General features: G+C 37.7%; 1 protein-coding gene and 1 long non-coding RNA gene across 14 annotated transcripts in view; both read right to left on the reverse strand.

Moving 5' to 3' along the window:
* THOC2 (THO complex 2) overlaps nucleotides 1-19,130 on the reverse strand; it is a 129,223-nt gene that overhangs the window by 33,377 nt on the left and 76,716 nt on the right. For 10 of the 13 annotated variants that reach the window (XR_004262740.1, XR_004262738.1, XR_004262739.1 and 7 more), the window contains exons 13-19: nucleotides 10,871-10,912; nucleotides 10,311-10,441; nucleotides 10,106-10,207; nucleotides 5,733-5,829; nucleotides 4,182-4,275; nucleotides 3,304-3,384; nucleotides 1,310-1,406 (exon numbers count right to left, since the gene is read on the reverse strand). Coding sequence is in view for 10 of the 13 variants with exons in the window: in XM_032258429.1 (XP_032114320.1) it covers nucleotides 1,310-1,406; nucleotides 3,304-3,384; nucleotides 4,182-4,275; nucleotides 5,733-5,829; nucleotides 10,106-10,207; nucleotides 10,311-10,441; nucleotides 10,871-10,912 (644 nt within the window). In the remaining 3 variants the exon portion in view is untranslated. The remainder of the gene's footprint in view (nucleotides 1-1,309; nucleotides 1,407-3,303; nucleotides 3,385-4,181; nucleotides 4,276-5,732; nucleotides 5,830-10,105; nucleotides 10,208-10,310; nucleotides 10,442-10,870; nucleotides 10,913-19,130) is intronic. The other 3 variants (XM_032258432.1, XM_032258427.1, XM_032258428.1) reach the window with 1 other exon arrangement.
* Nucleotides 15,647-15,988, reverse strand: LOC116536645. Its single transcript, XR_004262741.1, has 2 exons — nucleotides 15,868-15,988; nucleotides 15,647-15,790 (listed from the first exon to the last, which is right to left on the reverse strand). It is a non-coding gene; the product is annotated as an uncharacterized LOC116536645 (long non-coding RNA).

A 19,130-nucleotide genomic window follows, 5' to 3' on the forward strand; every position in this document is an offset into this window, starting at 1 on the left:
TACACTTGGAAGAGAGGCAGGGAAGGAAGGAAAAAAAGAAGTTCTAAGTTGTGGTATCTGAGCCAAAGATGACAATTTAGTGGCCAGTCTGAAGCACATTTTTCAGTAATATGCCAACAGTTATGTTTTTTAATCTTCAAAGTTTAGGACTACCAATGGAAACAATACCTTATGTCCTCTAAGATCTTCTTTAGTTAATCTAAACAAAGTAAAAACATTCTCTCCTAAAAAATACAGATGTTTTTCCAAACGTAAAGTTAGACATACCCAAGACACAAGCTAACAGATGAAGGAACCATTTTCTAAGATTCTTAAGTGTTCTCTCAACTTGCCTTGTTTTCCTTAGTTTTTCTTTTTTAAGAAAGCCCTCATGAAAACTAGTATATAAGTACCAATGAAACAGTTTATTTTTCCTTTAAACTACGTTTCAATTAGATGGTCACAAACACTGTATTCACAGTACAGAAAGCTGAGTTACAGATTAAAAAACAATGTATGTTCTGCTGGCCTAAAGACAAAGAAGAATAAAAATACGTAGAAATGGCAGAAAGATGAGCATAAGGGATGTGCCAATACAATTTTAAGTTTAAATATTTTTTTAAGTTTTCCCTATGCCAAAATAAGAATCTGTCGATACTTACTTAGGTAATACTTGTTTAGAACACCAAATAGTTTTTAATTTTTTGTTTGCTTTCTACTAGAAAGCTTTTGAAAACAATTTCAAGTTCTTTGATTCGAGTCAGTCTACTTCTCATGAGGTTTAACATACACACATACTAATTCAAACTCTAAGCACTGATATTGGCCCAAAATAAAATAAACTTCAGTATTTATAAAGAAAAGAAGACATTGTCCAAAAGGTATGGAAGTCTTATGTATCTCTAAAACTCAAATTCAAAAATTATGCTTTAAAGGTATTATATACACCCTCAAATAAACATGTTCCTACCAGATGCTCAACGTGATACAGGTCAATTACTGCATACAGACCTAATGCAGTATGTTTTGTCATAGGAAGATACACAATATATTACATTAGCCATTTACTCAAAAGCCTAATAGGCAGTCAAAATAAATGAAAGTATCTTTTTAGTGCGTTAACATATATAGCCAAATATTACATTTATTCGTGAAAAAAGGTGTCTATGTATTATCATTTAACTAAAGAATTTCATGTAAATAGGTGAGCAACTATTCTACTTGAGCCTACAACCAACAAGTACTCTTTCAGGATAACAGGAGTCTCAATACCCCCAAACCAACAGAAGTACTCTATTGAATTTTATTAAGTATAATTTGCTATGAATACCTTTTACCCGCCTTTAGCTGATTGGCAACATACTGAAGAAGACCGGCAAGATCAATTGGATATTTACGAAAAACTGCACCACAGAAACTAGCCAGACCTATATGAAATAAAAAAGGAGTAAAAACAACTCATAAAACAAAATGCACAAGTATCAGTTCTTCAACTAAACTTCTAAAACAAAATGAAGTAGGAATAATTGTATTGCTGATGCTGTTGAATGGAGTTCCATAACAGTAACAATAACCAACATTTACTGAGCATAGATATATGTCAAGCACTGTACCAAGCACTTTATAATGATTATCTCATTTAACCCTTGCAACTATTATCTTAGGTTGGTATAACCTATTGATGAGGCAAATTCAGAACAGATATGTCATGTAACTTGCTCACAGTCACATAGTACGAAGTAGAGCAGTAAGTCAAATCTTTGCAGCCTGATTCCAGAGTTTGTGAAACTAAGATATAACAAAATCTTGCAGATCACTCAGTAAACTTGAATAAATGACAGAACGCCAGCCCCCTGAATGTGAGTCAAGAAAAAAAAATCTCTTTTTATCTAGGAACATGCCACTAGTTGTGGAGGTGCCAGAAAATAAGTAAAGTATTACCAGACCTAGAAGCAGACAAGAGACCAATTTTAACCAAAGGTCCTCATCATACCATGAATAGGGAGGAAACCCCAGCCAATACAAGAGTAGGAGATTCTAGTAAAGTCAAGTACTCTGCAGCCTATTCCACAACTATTTGCTAAGCACCTAAATGATATTGGACAAAACACAAGTCCTGCCCTCAAGGAGCTGAGTCTAATGGAAGATACGGAAAAGCAGACAAATAACTATGATGAGCAAAAGGCTCCATGGGAATACAAAAGAGAAGCACCTAATTCAGACTTGTGGGTGGGAGCATTAACAGAAAAAGCTTTCCAGAGGAAGTGACCTCAAAGCTGAAATCTAATGAATAAACAGAACATGGAGTGGGCCATGAAGGATATTCCAAGTCACGTGAATAATGAGCAAAAGGTCATGGAAAGTACAAGAAGTTCAGCATTAATGAAATCTAGAATATCGGGAAGCAGGGAAAAGATGAGGATAGAACAGTGCAAAAGGACCTGATTTCAAAAGAACTTACTTGTATGACTTATTAAACATTTCGGACTTTAAAGGACAATGGGGAGTCACTGCAAGATTCCGCTATCAGATATAATAAGTTGAAAGAAAGGGAACTGGCTGCTAGAAACCAAAGGTACAAGAATTAAAAAGAAATATGGTTAGTTTTTTTGGTTAAACTAAGTCAAGTTTTTGCTCTTTTAAGATGACTGGAACCTCAGGATGGAATGGGAAGAAATGAGATTAACTCCCTTAAGATCAACTTCTATAAAATAATGTTAGTTAAAAATGAGATTTTCAGCTAGGCGCAGTGGCTCACGCCTGTAATCCCAGCACTTTGGGAGGCCGAGGTAGACAGATCACCTAAGGTCAGAAGTTCGAGACTAGCCTGGCCAACATAGTGAAACCCCGTCTCTACTGAAAATACAAAAATTAGCTGGGTGTGGTGACGCATACCTGTAATCCCAGCTACTCGGAAGGCTGAGGCAGGAGAGGTGCTAGAACCTGGGAAGCAGAGGCTGCAGTGAGCTGAGATTGCACCACTGCACACCAGCCTGGACCACAGAGCGAGACCTCGTCTCAAAAAAATAAAATAAATTAAAAAATAAAATAAAATGAAGGAGATTTTACCTCCCCAGTAATGCTTACCCAAATTGACTCTGATAGCAGAGTCAATAACGGTCTCTTAAGTTAGGAAAATAAACAAGAACTATATCAACCTCCTTACATAGCCAAGGACTCTACAGAACAAGCTTAGTAGCTAGATATTCTCAACAACGCTTAACAAATAGGCTTATAAAAGTCTCTAAGCATAGATAATAAAATACATAACATGGCAGTTACCACAGACAATAATTTCATCTTTCAAAAAATAAAAATACTTACTCTGAAGCCAGCTTGAAATGGTTGTGTCATCATGTTTCATTCTTTCCTTTTCTGGATTAGCTAAAGCTTCAATGATACAATCTTTCATATATTAAGAAAAAAACTAAGTCATTACATCTCTAATAAAGACCCTTAAAACATAAATATGCCACATCTTAAGGGCAAAACTATTGGTCATTACAAATTACTGTTCTTTTTTTTTTTTTTTTTTTTTTTTAAAGACCAGGGATGTTGCTAAAACAAATTATTGAAAAATACCCTCACTGTAGTACCAACATCTCTTCTTTAACCTCCTTTCCATCTTTCAGAAATCAAGATAGATTCCATCAATAACAAGATGTCTGGTAAGCCACCTGGGTACAGTGGCTCATGCACTTTGGAAGACCGAGGTGGGTGGATCACTTGAGGTCAGGAGTTCGAGATGACCCTGGCCAACCTGGTGAAACCCCATTTCTACAAAAACACAAAAATTAGCCAAGTGTGGTGGCACACGCCTATAATCCCAGCTACTCGGAAAGCTGAGGCAAGAGACTCGCTTGAACCCAGGAGGTAGAGGTTGCAGTGAGCTGAGATCGTGCCACTGCACTCCAGCCTGAGTGACAGAGCAAAACTCTGTCTCACCAAAAAAAAAAAAAAAAAAAAAAAAGTTTGGTGAGCCTAACATGTCTCCCTTTATACAACACAAAGACACACACACACACACACACCACTCTCTCTCTCTCACACACACACACACACACACTTGACTGACCAAACTTCAAATCAGCCATCTGAATCAACCTCAGATGGTGACTAAAGAAAAACAGAACAAAAATAAAGCATTTACCATATTATCTATTAAATACGAAATCTACATATTACTTCCCTTTAAAGGATACAGGCCAAAACATCATAATTCAATGAAGTGAGGTATTTCAATGAATCTACTACAGGTGTTATTAAGTTATCATACTTCTGTATTTGTGACAAGATCTGGAAAACAGCAACAAACAACAGAAGACATTAACTAATCAAAGGATTTCTACTGTACCAACTAAGTAATGGCTACACTTTATTTTTCAAAAGAAATAATGCTTATAATTAAAGTGGTTTCCTAACACTTCATATTTATATAGAAATTACTATTGTGTTGTTGCCTTAGAGAATATTTTCTTAGGCTACATTTTTCAGTTAGGAAAAAATCCCAATTCTGGTAATTTGGAATTGCAATGAATCTGCAGATTCCTTTGGGCAGTATGGATATTTTAACTATACTGATTCTTCCGATCCAAGAGCATGAAATGTCTTTCCATTTGCTTGTATCACTATGATTTCTATCATCAGTGTTTTATAGTTCTAGTAGAAATCTTTCACTTCCTTGGTTAGATGTATCTCCTGGTACTTTTTTTGTGGCTATTGTAAATGGAATTGTGCTCTTGATTTGGTTTTCAACTTGAACATTATTTGGTGTATAGAATGTTACTGATTTTTGTATGTTAATTTTGTATCCTGAAACTTTACTATGGGTTTGCAGGCACATAAAGACAGAAAGACACTGGGGACTCTAAAAGTAAGGGGGGGCGGTGGGGCAAGGTTTGAAAACTACCTATTGGGTACTATGCTCACTATTTGGGTGAAGGGTTCAATAGAAGTCCCAACCCCAGCATTATGCAATATATACATGTAATAAACCTGCACATGTACGCCCTGAAGCTTAAAAAAAAAATTTAAAAAGGAAATCATTCCAGTTGGTCCAAAGCTCAATTTTGGAATGAAAGAGTGTAGTCTCTCTCATGTGTTTTAGAAATCTCTAAATATTGGCAAGGCATGGTGGCTCATGCCTATAATTCTAGCACTTTAGAAGGCCAAAGCAGACAGATTACCCAAGGTCAGGAGTTCAAGACCAGCCTGGCCAACATGGTGAAATCTCATCTCTAGGAAAAATACAAAAAAAATAGCTGTGTGCAGTGGCACACAACTATAATCCCAACTACTGAGGAGGCTGAGGCGGGAGAATTGCTTGAACCCAGGAGGTGCAGGTTGTGGTGAGCCGAGATCATGCCACTGCACTCCAGCCTGGGTGACAAGAGCGAGATTTCATCTCAAAAAACAAAAGATGGAATTAAAGTTGTGGAAAAAAAGATATGTCTAAATATTGAAGTACTAGTATTAAGTATCAATCACAATGAAATGTTATTTGAATGTTTCTAAAAACTAAATTCAACAAGTAACACTTCTAGAAATCAAAATGTGGTATACAAAATAACATTATATTGTCTATAATATTAACACTGTTACATATTACTATTAACAGAAAAATAGATCAATGTGTTAAATACATTGTATAATACTTTTCTTTTTAGCGTAACCTTACAATATTTCATTTTCTAACTTCCACTTGCACTGATTTAAAGGCAACAAAAAGAAAAATCCCTTAAAATAATATTAACCTCAAAACATACATAATCAAACAAAATGGTTGGATTGCTGTGGCTCAGCTTCCCAATTTGTCTTCCAGAAGGCTTCACATTTTCCTTGGTTAGGCGCCTACAGAGGAAGAAAAAGGTGGCAGAGATCATCTTAAGTAACATTCCTTGTAATGTGGATAGCTTTGTTACATCATAGTGGGGGGAAAACCAGTTATTCCCCAAATATTCAAAATGGATTCACGTAAACGACCACATTCATCGTATCCTTTATGGCAGGATTTGGGCTATTTTGGTTAGGGATTCTCCCAGATAGTATTGAGACTTTATATTAAATGATTAACATTTACAAAATACACATTTCAGCTTTATAGTAATAGTCTAATAATCAGTAAAATAATCAGTAAAACTCTTAATGTACTCTATAAGTATATAAAACTCTTCTTACAAATAATCAAAATTATTTCAGTTTTAGGAGGACTCATTTATCAGTTTAGGGATTAAGAGATTAAATTTGGTGTCATGCAATGAAATGCTTCATGCCATCTGGCTCAGTGACTTGAACAGAGTAATAGCTCATGCTGCATTCCTCAATATGTAAAGTTATCTGCTTTTCATAGTCAAGGTAAACAATTATTTTGAAGCTAAATTCTACTCCTTTATTTCTTCCTTTGCTCGTTATTCAAATTTATATCTATGAATTCTTACAGTTCAAAACAATTATTACACAGAATCTCAAATGCCTGTGATGAGATTATTACATAATAAATGCAGAGACTTGAAAAGGCTACAAGTGACAGTAAGGAAGCTTTCTAGGATGAAAATATAATGAAGTAAATTATGAATTCAGTTTATAATTCAGGAAATGTGACCATTCTCCAAGTGACAAACTTGCTATAATTAATTTCTTATGACAAAATTGGCCCCATCAATCAAAATTATTTCATCATCAACTGTTTCTCTTTCCAATTCTCCATATCCCAGTTTCTTCTGTTTCACAGAAAGAGAGACCATTAAACGTTGGCTATTCAGTATTTTGTTCAAACTTGCAACTTACCACTACCTGTCCCTATTTCTAACCCCAATATTTCAGTTCCCTACCCTCTACTTGCCAAGGCCAACCCCTCCTCTCTGTTTTTTATTCCATTCCCTTCTGCCTCCATCCCCTGGAGGGACAAACAAACAAAAAAAAAAGAAAGAAATGTTTTCTTGTCTTTGTCTTCTCCTCAAGCTACCAATGTCTGGCATACGGAACACAATAAACATTTGTAGAAAGAATTATTAAATGCCCTATAGCAAGCTCATGTTTTAAATAGTATTCAAAACTCATGAAATCCTGCAAGTAATAAATTAATACATTATATGCTCAATCTAAAAACTTCGAACAGTAACAAAATCGTGTTGTTTAAGCCTGGTAAAATAGTTATAGCTTACAAATATAACAAAAATCCAAATGTATTAAAAATTCTGCACATATTATTCTATAGTAAATTATATGTTTATTCATTCATTCATATTAATGCCTACGATGACAGTCCAAGTACTAAGCATTAGAAACACAAGGACGATTGTGTCTCAGTCTTTTGGCTAAGGTCAAGTATGGAAATATAAGGATGAGGCTGGGTGCAGTGGCTCATGCCTATAATCCCAGCACTTTGGGAGGCCGAAGCAGGCAAATAACGAGGTCAGGAGTTCGAGACCAACCTGGCCAAAATGGTGAAACCCTTAATCCCAGCTACTCGGGAGGCTGAGGCAGGAGAATTGCTTGAACCTGGGAGGTAGAGGATGCAGTGAGCTGAGATCGCACCACTGCACTCCAGCCCGGGTGACAACTCAAGACTCCATCTCAAAAAAAAAAGAAAGAAAGAAAAAGAAAAAAAAAGAGAAATACAAGGATGAATAACAGTTCCTGCTCTCAAGCCTGGTCCAGCGATGGAAACAGATTTAAAATCATTTATTAAATTTCAACATTCTTAAACAAAAAGAGCAATCAACAGAACAGTACTTATATGCTATTTATAATATAAAAGGTGGCTAGCCATCACAGTGGCTCACGCCTATAATCCCAGCACTTTAGGAGGCCAAGGCGGGTGGATCACAAGGTCAGGAGTTCAAGACCAGCCTGGCCAAGATGATGAAACTCCATCTCTACCAAAAATACAAAAATTACCCAGGCATGGTAGCGGGCACCTGTAGTCCCAGCTACTTGGGAGGCTAAGGCAGAGAACTGCTTGAATCCAGGAGGCGGAGGTTGCAGTAAGCCAAGGTCGTGCCACTAGACTCCAGCCTGGGTGACAAAGCGAGACTACATCTCTAAAATAAATAAATAAACAAACAAACAAACAAAAATAAATAAATAAAAGGTGGCTGGGGTGTAGTGGCTCATATCTGTAACCCAAACACTGGGAGATCAAGGTGGAAGGATAACTTGAGGCCAGGAGTTTGAAACCAGCCTGGGCAACATAGTGAGGTCCCATCTTTACAAGGAAAAAGCAATATTAAAATGAAAGAAGAAAGAAAGAAGAAAGAAGAAAGAAGAAGAAGAAGAAGATGATGATAATACATTTGTATTGACATATATACATAAAAATAGCTGGAAGGATATATAAGAGACTAAATAGTGGTTACTTTTTACGGGGTGGGGGAAGAACTGAGTAGATGTAGGATGGGGTGAGACTTTCTGCTGTATGTATTGTATACCTTATTTACTGAAATTTAAACCATGTAAACATATAAACTAATTAAAATTTTAGATAGCTAAAAAAAGAAAAATAATCATAGAAATGTAGCAATGTACCTACAGGTATGATAACATTATATGCACAAAGAATAGTGGTAGAAATAAAGATCCATTGTGTTTGGCAGTATATGCTAGGGAAGCCTTCACTGGAAGTAACACTGGAGCTCACTCTCCAAGAATGAGGTCACCAGATGGAAAGGGGGAAAGGAAGGTAAGGGAAAACCTGTACAAACAGAGGAAACAAAAAGTACATACAAGGGAAGAGAAGCTAAGGAAACAGTAGTACAGTCAGGGAAACATAAGTAGACTCAGTACATCTGGAAGCAGAATTGGCAGGAAAGGAGGTTAGATGCAGGGAGGGACAAATCAGGGAGGACCTCTTATATATCACTATGCCATAAAGCTTAACATAAACCTTCAGGTAAAGTCAGTCATGAAATGATTTTTAGTAAGAGAATACACAAATCACTGTAATACACCAGATAAAAGAACTAAGATAGTGGTGGTAGAGACAGTAGATGAGACAGATTCAAGGGATTCAATAATGCTTAAATATAATATCAAACAATCCATGTAGAGCACTTAGTTTAATACTTGGCACATATAGTAATAGCTCCCTAAATATTAACTGTTGTTAAGCTAGAAACTGTACCTGGAGAACTCTTAAGTCCAGAAACTCTTTCATATCTAATATCATCTCCTGCCAAAACTCCCCCAACTAAAATCATTTACTCTCATCTATCCTCCCATAGCACTTTATTCATGCTATGTAACAGCACCTATTAAACTAGATTGTTTTAATATAATCCATAGGCTCACAGGAGAAAAAAAAAAACTAGATTGTAATCATGCACACATCTGTTTTCCCAGTAGACTGTGACCAGAAACATTATCACTGGGCAAAGACAACATTTAACAGACATTACGCACTGTTAAATCTAAATAAACTAGAAATCGAACACTTTTAATTAGAATAACCATACCACTGCTATGAATTTACAAAAGGAATGGCAACTGACATCACCCTCGTTGAAAACACTTTCAATACAGCAGTGTAATTAAGCATCTAAACTGATACTAATCTGAAGTATATGATTTTCATAATTAAACTTCAAATAATCTACTGGGAAGTAGAACATCACTCATATTTTTAATGATATGAAAATAAAAGCATACAGTATTTTTTAAAAAGAAATTTCTCAAAAGTTGACTCCCTATGGAGATAATTCTGCATCATTTCATTAGTTCTTCCTAACAGACTAAAAAAATTATTATGGTAACTTTCAGCAGAAGAAATTGCTAGAACTTTGACTACCTTGCACAAATCACTAAACATATTGAGCAAAGGCCACAGCAGGCTGTCCTTAAAAAGAAAAAAAACACAAAACTCTTATCCTATAATATGATGCATGCATTAAAAGGGATTTTCATTAGATTTTTATCCATATGCAAACATGACAACTATGAAAACTTGGTAATCAAATATAGCTAAAACCACAATTAATAGTCATTCTGTCTATAGTATATAAATCAGCTATACCATTCACAAGACAGAGGCTTTCTCAAAACTGAGGCTCAGAGAAGCTAGCAGAAAGAAAGTAAATTAGACCCAGAAATAAATTAGATTAATATGAAAAATAAATAAATTAAAACTTACTTCATGATATATTTGGCTCTGTCTATTGTTTGAGCTTTAACTTTTACTAAAAGTGGGTGACTGTTATAAGTTTCATTCTTCCACTGGCCATACAGACGATATCTTAAAAAATGATGAGATGAAGAATTAGGAAAAGTTAAAACACTTAGAGGTTAGTCTACTAGAATTACTAGCAGTTTAAAAAATGAAAATAATATGTATTTACCTATGCTGATATGGAAATGTTTTAAACATTCCCCATAGTTCCTCAGACATACAAGCATTGCAGTCCATCAAAGAAAGAGATGGAAGTAGTACCTGGTCAGTAATGCTAAGCAAACAGCTAAGGATAACTTCCTAAAAGAAAAAAGGAAAAGTTATTTCAGTAAGAGGCCCATATTAATAGAATCCAACAATAAATTTATGATAGCCTTGGGAAAATTACCATTTCTTAACCTCATAACACACAATATCCCATTCCTCACCCATCCTTTTCACAACGCTTATCTATGTTTCTCCATCTAAGACATCAATGGGCTAAGGAAAGGGGTAGCAAAGGAATGAGGAACTTTTATCTCTCTTCCTTTTTCAATATACTAATCTTCAGGGAAAAGAAAGATTAATCTCAAAAGATAACTTTGCATAAGCTGCCAAAAGCTATAATCAGCATCTACAGTATAAAACAATTGCTCATACAGATAATTAAAGCTTGTTGACAGTAAAACTTGTAGAATACTGTACCAAGACTAACATTAGACACATTATTGGATTTTTCTAATCTCTTACCGTTTTTTCTTTATCTTCTTGTTTGCTTCCATCAGACTGAAACTACAATTTAAAAAAAAAATTAGTAAATGCAAAAAGGTTAACATTATGCTGTCACAATTTAGTTTCTAATTTGAAAAAAATTTAATTTGCACATGGCTGTAAATTGTTCTTACTTTTCAGAAATATGTAGATTTTAAATATAGCCTGTTAACCTTTTTAAATTTTGTTTCTAACCTCTAAATTATACTTAACATCCATGAATTTTGTCAATTTTTATAAATCAATTCTTTTCTCAATCTATCAAACCAAAGCCCCCTAAAATTGATATAAGTATGTATTGTAAAATTGTAGCCAGGGCCGAGCGTGGTGCCTCATATCTGTAATTCCAGTACTTTGAGAGGCCGAAGTGGGCAGATCACCTGAGGTCAGGAGTTCGAGACCAGCCTGGCCAACATGGCAAAACCCCATCTCTACTACAATGACAAAAGTTAGCTGGGTGTGGTGGTGGGCGCCTGTAGTCCCAGCTACTCGGGAGGCTGAGGCAGGAGAATTGCTTGAACCCAGGAGACGGAGTTTGCAATTAGCCGAAGATCGTGCCACTGCACTCCAGCCTGGGCAACAAAAGCAAAACTCTGTCTCAAAAAAAAAAAAAAAAAAAAAAAAAAATATTGCGGCCAGCACAGTAACTTCATTATGATACATTTGCATTTTTCCATCCAGAGATTTTAGTTTTTCTTCTACAGAATTAGTATAATCAAACATTAAAGCAAAAAAAAAAAAAAAATGCAAAAACAAAGCCAAAATTAAACACAATTTAAATCTATCTTTTAATTCACCACTCCCAAAGTCCTGACTGAAAGATAAGCCCAAAATATCAAAAACATTACTAACAAAGACAAAACCATTGCCTAAATTGTACAGATTGAATGGAAAACCCTGGGTCCATATTACATAAACAATTTGCAGATTTGCAGATGGGCCCCTAAGGTGATGTTTGACAAGATGACTGTTAATTCAAAATGAAAACAGTGAATGATACTTGGTTAAATATAAGCAGATAGAGGGTTGGTGGAGTCTGTAGAGGCCAAAAAGACAACTGAAGTACTGACAACTACTGACCATCTAGATTTCTGGCAAGGATTTAGCTCAATAACAGATGAGAAAGGGAAAAAGTTAATATTTAGATAACAAGCTTCTTATTTTCTTGGTAGATAAGGGTGTTTTCTGTATGCATACATTTTCACATTTCAGTAACATATAGATGTTACCATAGGAAAAGTCTAACCATTATGCTACATTTTCACATAACACTAATTGAGGGCCTGCCATGTTACCTTTATGGGAAGCTACATAAACTAAATTTCTTTTTAAATGGCAGATTAAAAAGGTATGATTCCTTTCACAGAAACAATTTATTAAGTCAACATATATACTGGTAAGCAAAGAAGGAACTGGGTTATAGAGGAGTGGCCTGGCAGAAAAAAAGCCAGATTGTTTGGTATGGTTTGGTTTGGGGGTGGTGAGGTGGCACACACATAATTCTGGTGGCATACTGGGTGTACACTGGGAAGCAAAAATACAGGTATCCTCTAATTGGAAAAACTAGGTTTATGATACATTATGTCAGGGATAAAGACAGTTAAGCTCATCCTTTCCTGGTATACTATAATTTAAACAAACCTAATAAAGCAAAACAGTTTTTTCCCATAGAAATAAAACATTTTCTTTGTTACTAAGCTGTCCTAATTCCCTTTCTAGGTGCCTCATGAGTTTCAAGCATCTATGTGTCAATTCTCGAGAATTCATAAGCAGGAAAATTTGAAAAGGGGAAAAAAATATGGGAAGCAAAATAAAACTACCTAGAAGAACAATAAAAGACCTTCCTATCAAAGTCTAATTATAGCAAGAATGCACAAAATTAAATCAAGAGGTACATGCAAATAAAAGCAATTTTCTTTTGTTTGGTAGGAAAATAAATACATTCTACTCCCTTGCTGCTTTTAGTTTAATTTGCTTTTTAATTCAAAGCAATTGTAAGACTCTCCTTTCACATAATACTCTAAGTTTTACTGAAACCCAGCTAGAAATGAGAAGGAAACAGAAATGGGGTGGGGGGGTGGGCCAACAAGAGACATTCATGCATTCACTCATTCACTGACTAGATTCCAGGCACTGAGAATTCAAATATGAAAAGAGTTCCTATCTTTGAGAAGCTGACACCTCTTGAAGGTCAGAAACTATATTTGGGGCAGCTGTGGTGGCGTAATCCCAGCACTTCAGGAGGCCGAGGTGGGCAGATCACAAGATCAGGAGTTCAAGACCAGCCTGACCAACATGGTGAAACCCTGTCTCTACTAAAAATACAAAAATCAGCCGGCTGTGGTGGCACACACCTGTAGTCCTGGCTACCCAGGAGGCTGAGGCAGGAGAAACGCTTGAACCCAGGAGGCAGAGGTTGCAGTGAGCCGGGATTACACCACTACACTCCAGCCTGGGCAACAGTGCGAAAATCCATCTCAAAAAAAAAAAAAGATTTTGAAAATGGAAAATAAAAACTGCAGAAGTCAAGGGGAAGTTAAGGAAGCTGTAAGAATTGCTGAAACCTGGCGACATGTTTAAATTTCATCAGTGTCACTTCTATGAACTCTCAGAAATCATGGATTTGGTGGCTGGCAAAATGGCCAAACAGGAACAGCTCTGGTCTGCAGCTGCCAGCGAGATCAATGCAGAAGGCGGATGATTTCTATATTTCCAACTCAGGAACCGAGCTTATCTTATTGGGACTGGTTACACAGTGGGTGCAGCCCACAGAAAGAGAGCCAAAGCAGGGTGGGGTGTTGCCTCACCTGCGAAGCACAAGGAGTTGGGGAACTCCCTCCCCTAGCCAAGGGAAGCCATGACGAACTGTGCCATGAGGAAGAGTGCATTCTGGCCAAGATACTAAGCTTTTCCCATGGTCTTTGCAACCCGCAGACCAGGAGATTCCCTCGGGTTCCTACTCCACCAGGGCCCTGGGTTTCAAGCATAAAACTGGGTGCATTTGGGAAGACACTGAGCAAGCCGCAGGAGTTTTTCTCATACCCCAGTGGTGCCTGGAACAACAGCGAGACAGACCATTCACTCCCCTGGAAAAGGGGCTGAAGCCAGGGAGCCAAGTAGTCTAGCTCAGCAGATCCCACTCCCATGGAGCCCAGCTAGCTAAAATCCACTGGCTTGAAATTCTTGCTGCCAGCACAGCAGTCTGAAGTCAACCTGGAACACTCAAGCTTGGTGGGAGGACAGCCATCTCCCATTACGGAGGCTTGAGTAGGCAGTTTTCCCCTCATAGTGTGAACAAAACTGCTGGGAAGTTCAAAGTGGGCAGAGCCCACCGCAGCGCCTCGAAGCCTGCATAGCCAGATTGCCTCTCTAGATTCCTGCTCTCTAGGTAGGGCATCTCTGAAAGACAGGCAGCAGCCCCAGTCAGGGGCTTATAGATAAAACTCCCCTCTCCCTGGGACACAGCACCTGAGGGAAGGGACAGCTGTGGGGGCAGCTTCAGCAGACTTAAATGTTCCTGCCTGCCAGCTCTGAAGGGAGCAGCACATCTCCCAGCATGACACTCGAGCTCTACTAAGGGACAGAATGCCTCTTCAAGTGGGTCTCTGATCCCCATGCCTCCTGACCAGGAGACACTCCCAGCAGGAGTTGACAGACACCTCATACAGGAGAGCTCTGGCTGGCATCGGGCGGGTGCCCTTCTGGACAAAGCTTCCAGAAGAAGGAACAGGCAGCAATCTTTGCTGTTCTGCAGCCTCCACTGGTGATACCCAGGCTAACAGGGTCTGGAGCGAACCTCCAGGAAACTCCTGCAGACCTGCAGCAGGGGGGCCTGTTAGAAGGAAACTAACAAACAGAAAGGAATAGCATCAACATCAACAAAAAGACGTCCACACAAAAACCCCATCTGAAGGCCAACAACATCAAAGACCAAAGGTAGATAAATCCACGAAGATAGGAAAAACCAGCCCAAAAAAGGCTGAAAATTCCAAAAACCAGAATGCCTCTTCTCCTCCAAAGGATCACAACTCCATGCCAGCAAGAAAACAAAACTGCACAGAGAATGAGTTTCACAAATTGACAGTAGGCTTCAGAAGGTGGGTAATAACAAACTCCTCCAAGCTAAAGGAGCATGTTCTAACCCAATGCAAGGAAGCAAAGAACCCTGAAAAAAGGTAAAACAAATTGCTAAATAGAATAACCAGTTTAGAGAAGAACATAAATGACCTGATAGAGCTGAAAAACACAGCACAAGAACTTCATGAAGCATACACAAGTATCAACAGCCAAATCCATCAAGCAGAAGAAAGGATATCAGAGACTGAAGATCAACGTAATGAAATAAAGCATAAGGACAAGATTACAGAAAAAAGAATGAAAAGGAACAAACCAGCCCTCCAAAAATATGGGACTATGTGAAAAGACCAAACCCACATTTGATTGGTGTACCCGAAAGTGATGAGGAGAATGGAACCAAGTTGGAAAACACTGCAGGATATTATCCAGGAGAACTTCCCCAACCTAGTAAGACAGGCCAACATTCAAATTAAGGAAATACAGAGAACACCACTAAGATACTCCTCAAGAAGAGCAACCCCAAGACACACAATCATCAGATAAACCAAGGTTGAAATGCAGAAAAAATTGTTAAGGGCAGCCAGAGAGAAAGGTCCAGTTACCCACAAAGGGAAGCCCATCAGACTAACAGCGGATCTCTGTGCAGAAACCTTACAAGTCAGAGGAGAATGAGGCCAATATTCAACATTCTTAAAGAATTTTCACACCAGAATTTAATATCCTGACAAACTAAGCTTCGTAAGTGAAAGAAAAATAAAATTCTTTACAGACAAGCAAATGCTGAGAGATTCTGTCACCACCAGGCCTGCCTTACAAGAGCACCTGAAGGAAGCACTAAATATGGAAAGCAAAACTCGGAACCAGATTTTGTCACCACCGGGTCTACCTTACAAGAGCACCTGAAGGAAGCACTAAATATGGAAAGCAAAACCCAGAACCAGCCACTGTAAAAAACATACCAAATTGTAAGGGCCATTGACACTACGAAGAAACTGCATCAACAAGCAAAATAACCGGCTGCATCATGATGACAGGATCAAATTCACACGTAATGATATTAACCTTAAATGTAAATGGCCTAAATGTCCCAATTAAGAGACACAGACTGGCAAACTGGATAACGAGTCAAGACCCATCAGTGTGCCATATAAAGGAGACCCATCTCATGTGCCAAGACACACATGAAGGAAGATTTACCACGCGCATGGAAAGCAAAAAAAGCAGGAGTTGAAATCCTAGTCTCTGATAAAACAGACTTTAAAACAACAAAGATCAAAAAGCAAAGAAGGGCATTACATAATGGTAAAAAGGTCAATGCAACAAGAAGAGCTAACTATAAACATATATGTACCCAATACAGAAGCATCCAGACTCATAAAGCAAGTTCTTAGAGACCTACAAAGAGACTTAGACTCCCACACAATAATAGCAGGAGACTTAAATACCCCACCGTCAGTATCACACAGATCAACAAGACAGAAAATTAACGAGGATATTCAGGACTTGAACTCAGCTCTGGACAAAGCACACCTAACACATAACTACAGAACTCCCCACCCCAAATCAACAGAATATACATTCTTCTCAGCACCACATCACACTTATTCTAAAATTGACCACATAATTGGGAGTAAAACACTCCTGAGCAAATGTAAAAGAATGGAAATCATAACAGACAGTCTCTCAGACCACAGTGCAATCAAATTAGACCTCAGGATTAAGAAACTCACTCAAAACTGCACAACCACATGGAAACTGAATAACCTGCTCCTGAATGACTACTGGATAAATAATGAAATTAAGGCAGAAATAAGTAAGTTATTTGACACCAATGAGAACAAAGACACAATGTACCAGAATCTCTGGGACACAGCTAAAGCAGTGTTTAGAGGGAAATTTATAGCACTAAATGCCCACAGGAGAAAGCAGGAAAGATCTAAAATCAGTACCCTAACATCACAATGAAAAGAACTAGAGAAGCAAGAGCAAACAAATCCAAAAGCTAGGAGAAGACAAGAAATAACTAAGATCAGAGGAGAACTGAAGGAGGTAGAGACATGAAAAACTCTTCAAAAAAAAAAATATATATCAATGAATCCAATAGTAGCTGGTTTTTTGAAAAGATCAACAAAATAAATAGACCGCCAGCCAGTCAAAGAAGAAAAGAGAGAATAATCAAATAGATGCAATAAAAAATGATAAAGGGGATATCACCACTGATCCCACAGAAATACAAACTACCATCAGAGAATACAATAAACACCTCTACACAAACTAGAAAATCTAGAAGAAATGGATAAATTACTGGACACATACAAACTCCCAAGACTAACCAAGGAAGATGTCGAATCCCTGAATAGACAAATAACAAGTTCTGAAACTGAGGCAGTAATTAGTGGCCCACCAATCAAACAAAGCCAAGGATCAGATGGATTCACAGCCAAATTCGACCAGAGGTACAAAGAAGGGCTGGTAACATTCCTTCTGAAACTATTCCAAACAAAAGAAAAAGAGGGATTCTTCCCAAACTCATTTTATGAGGCCATCATCATCCTGGTACCAAAATCTGGCAGAGACACAACAAAAAAAGAAAATTTCACACCAATGTCCCTGATGAACATCGATGTGAAAAAACTCAATAAAATACTGGCAAACCAAATCCAGCAGCACATCAAAAAGCTTATCCACCAAGATCAAGTCAGCTTCATCCCTGGGATGCAAGGTTGGTTCAACATACGCAAATTGATAAAAATAATCCATCACATAAACAGAACCAATGGCAAAAAAACAAATGATTATCTCAACAGATGCAAGAAAGGCCTTTTAAAAAATTCAACACCCATTCATGCTAAAAACTCTCAATAAACTAGGTATTGATGGAACATCTCACAAAATAACAAGATGTATTTATGACAAACCCATAGCCAATACTGCATGGGCAAAAGCTGGAAGCATTCCCTTTGAAAACTGGTATAACACAAGGATGCCCTCTCTCACCACTCCTGTTCAACATAGCATTGGAAGTTCGGGCCAGGGCAATCAGGCAAGAGAAATAAATAATGGGTATTCAAACAGGAAGGAAGAAAGTCAAATTGTCTCTGTTTGCAGATGACATGATTGTATATTTAGAAAACCCCATCGTCTTAGCCCAAAATCTCCATAAGCAAATAAGCAACTTCAGCAAAGTCTCAGGATACACAATCAATGTGCAAAAACCACATGCATTCTCATTCACCAATAATAGACAGACAGCCAAATCATGAATGAATTCCTATTCACAATTGCTACAAAGAGAATAAAATACTTAGGAATACAACTCCTAAGGGATGTGAAGGACGTCTTCAAGGAGAACTACAAACCACTGCTCAAGGAAATAAGGAAGGACAAAAACAAATGGAAAAACATTGTGCACTCATGGACAGGAAGAATCAGTACCATGAAAATGGCCACACTGCGAAAAGTAATTTGTAGATTCAATGCTACCCAATCAAGCTACCATCGACTTTCTTCACAGAATTAGAAAAATTACTTTAAATTTCATGTGGAACCAAAAAAGTGCCCATATACCCCAAGACAATCCTAAGCAAAAAGAACAAAGCTGGAGGCGTCACACTACCTGACTTCAAACTATACTACAAGGCTACAGTAACCAAAACCGCATGGTACTGGTGCCAAAACGGATATATAGACCAATGGTACAGAACACAGGCCTCAGAAATAATACCACATATCTACAACCATCTGACTTTTGACAACCAGACAAAAACAAGCAATGGGGAAATGATTCCCTATTTAATAAATGGTGTTGGGAAAACTGGCTAGCCAAATGCAGAAAGCTGAAACTGGGCCCCTTCCTTACACCTTATACAAAAATTAACTTAAGATGGATTAAAGACTTAAATACAAGACCTAAAACCATAAAAACCCTAGCAGAAAACCTAGGCAATACCATTCAGGACATAGGCATGGGCAAAGACTTCTTGACTAAACCACCAAAAGCAATGGCAACAAAAGACAAAATTGACAAATGGGATCTGATTAACTAAGGAGCTGGGCCAGGTGTGGTGGCTGACGCTTGTAATCCCAGCACTTTGGGAGGCCGAGGCAGGTGGATCACCTGAGGTCGGGAGTTTGAGACCAGCCTGACCAACAGGGAGAAACC

The sequence above is a fragment of the Sapajus apella genome, unplaced genomic scaffold (assembly GCF_009761245.1).
Source record: "Sapajus apella isolate SASKATOON/1434 unplaced genomic scaffold, GSC_monkey_1.0 scaffold102, whole genome shotgun sequence".
Lineage (NCBI taxonomy): Eukaryota > Metazoa > Chordata > Mammalia > Primates > Cebidae > Sapajus > Sapajus apella.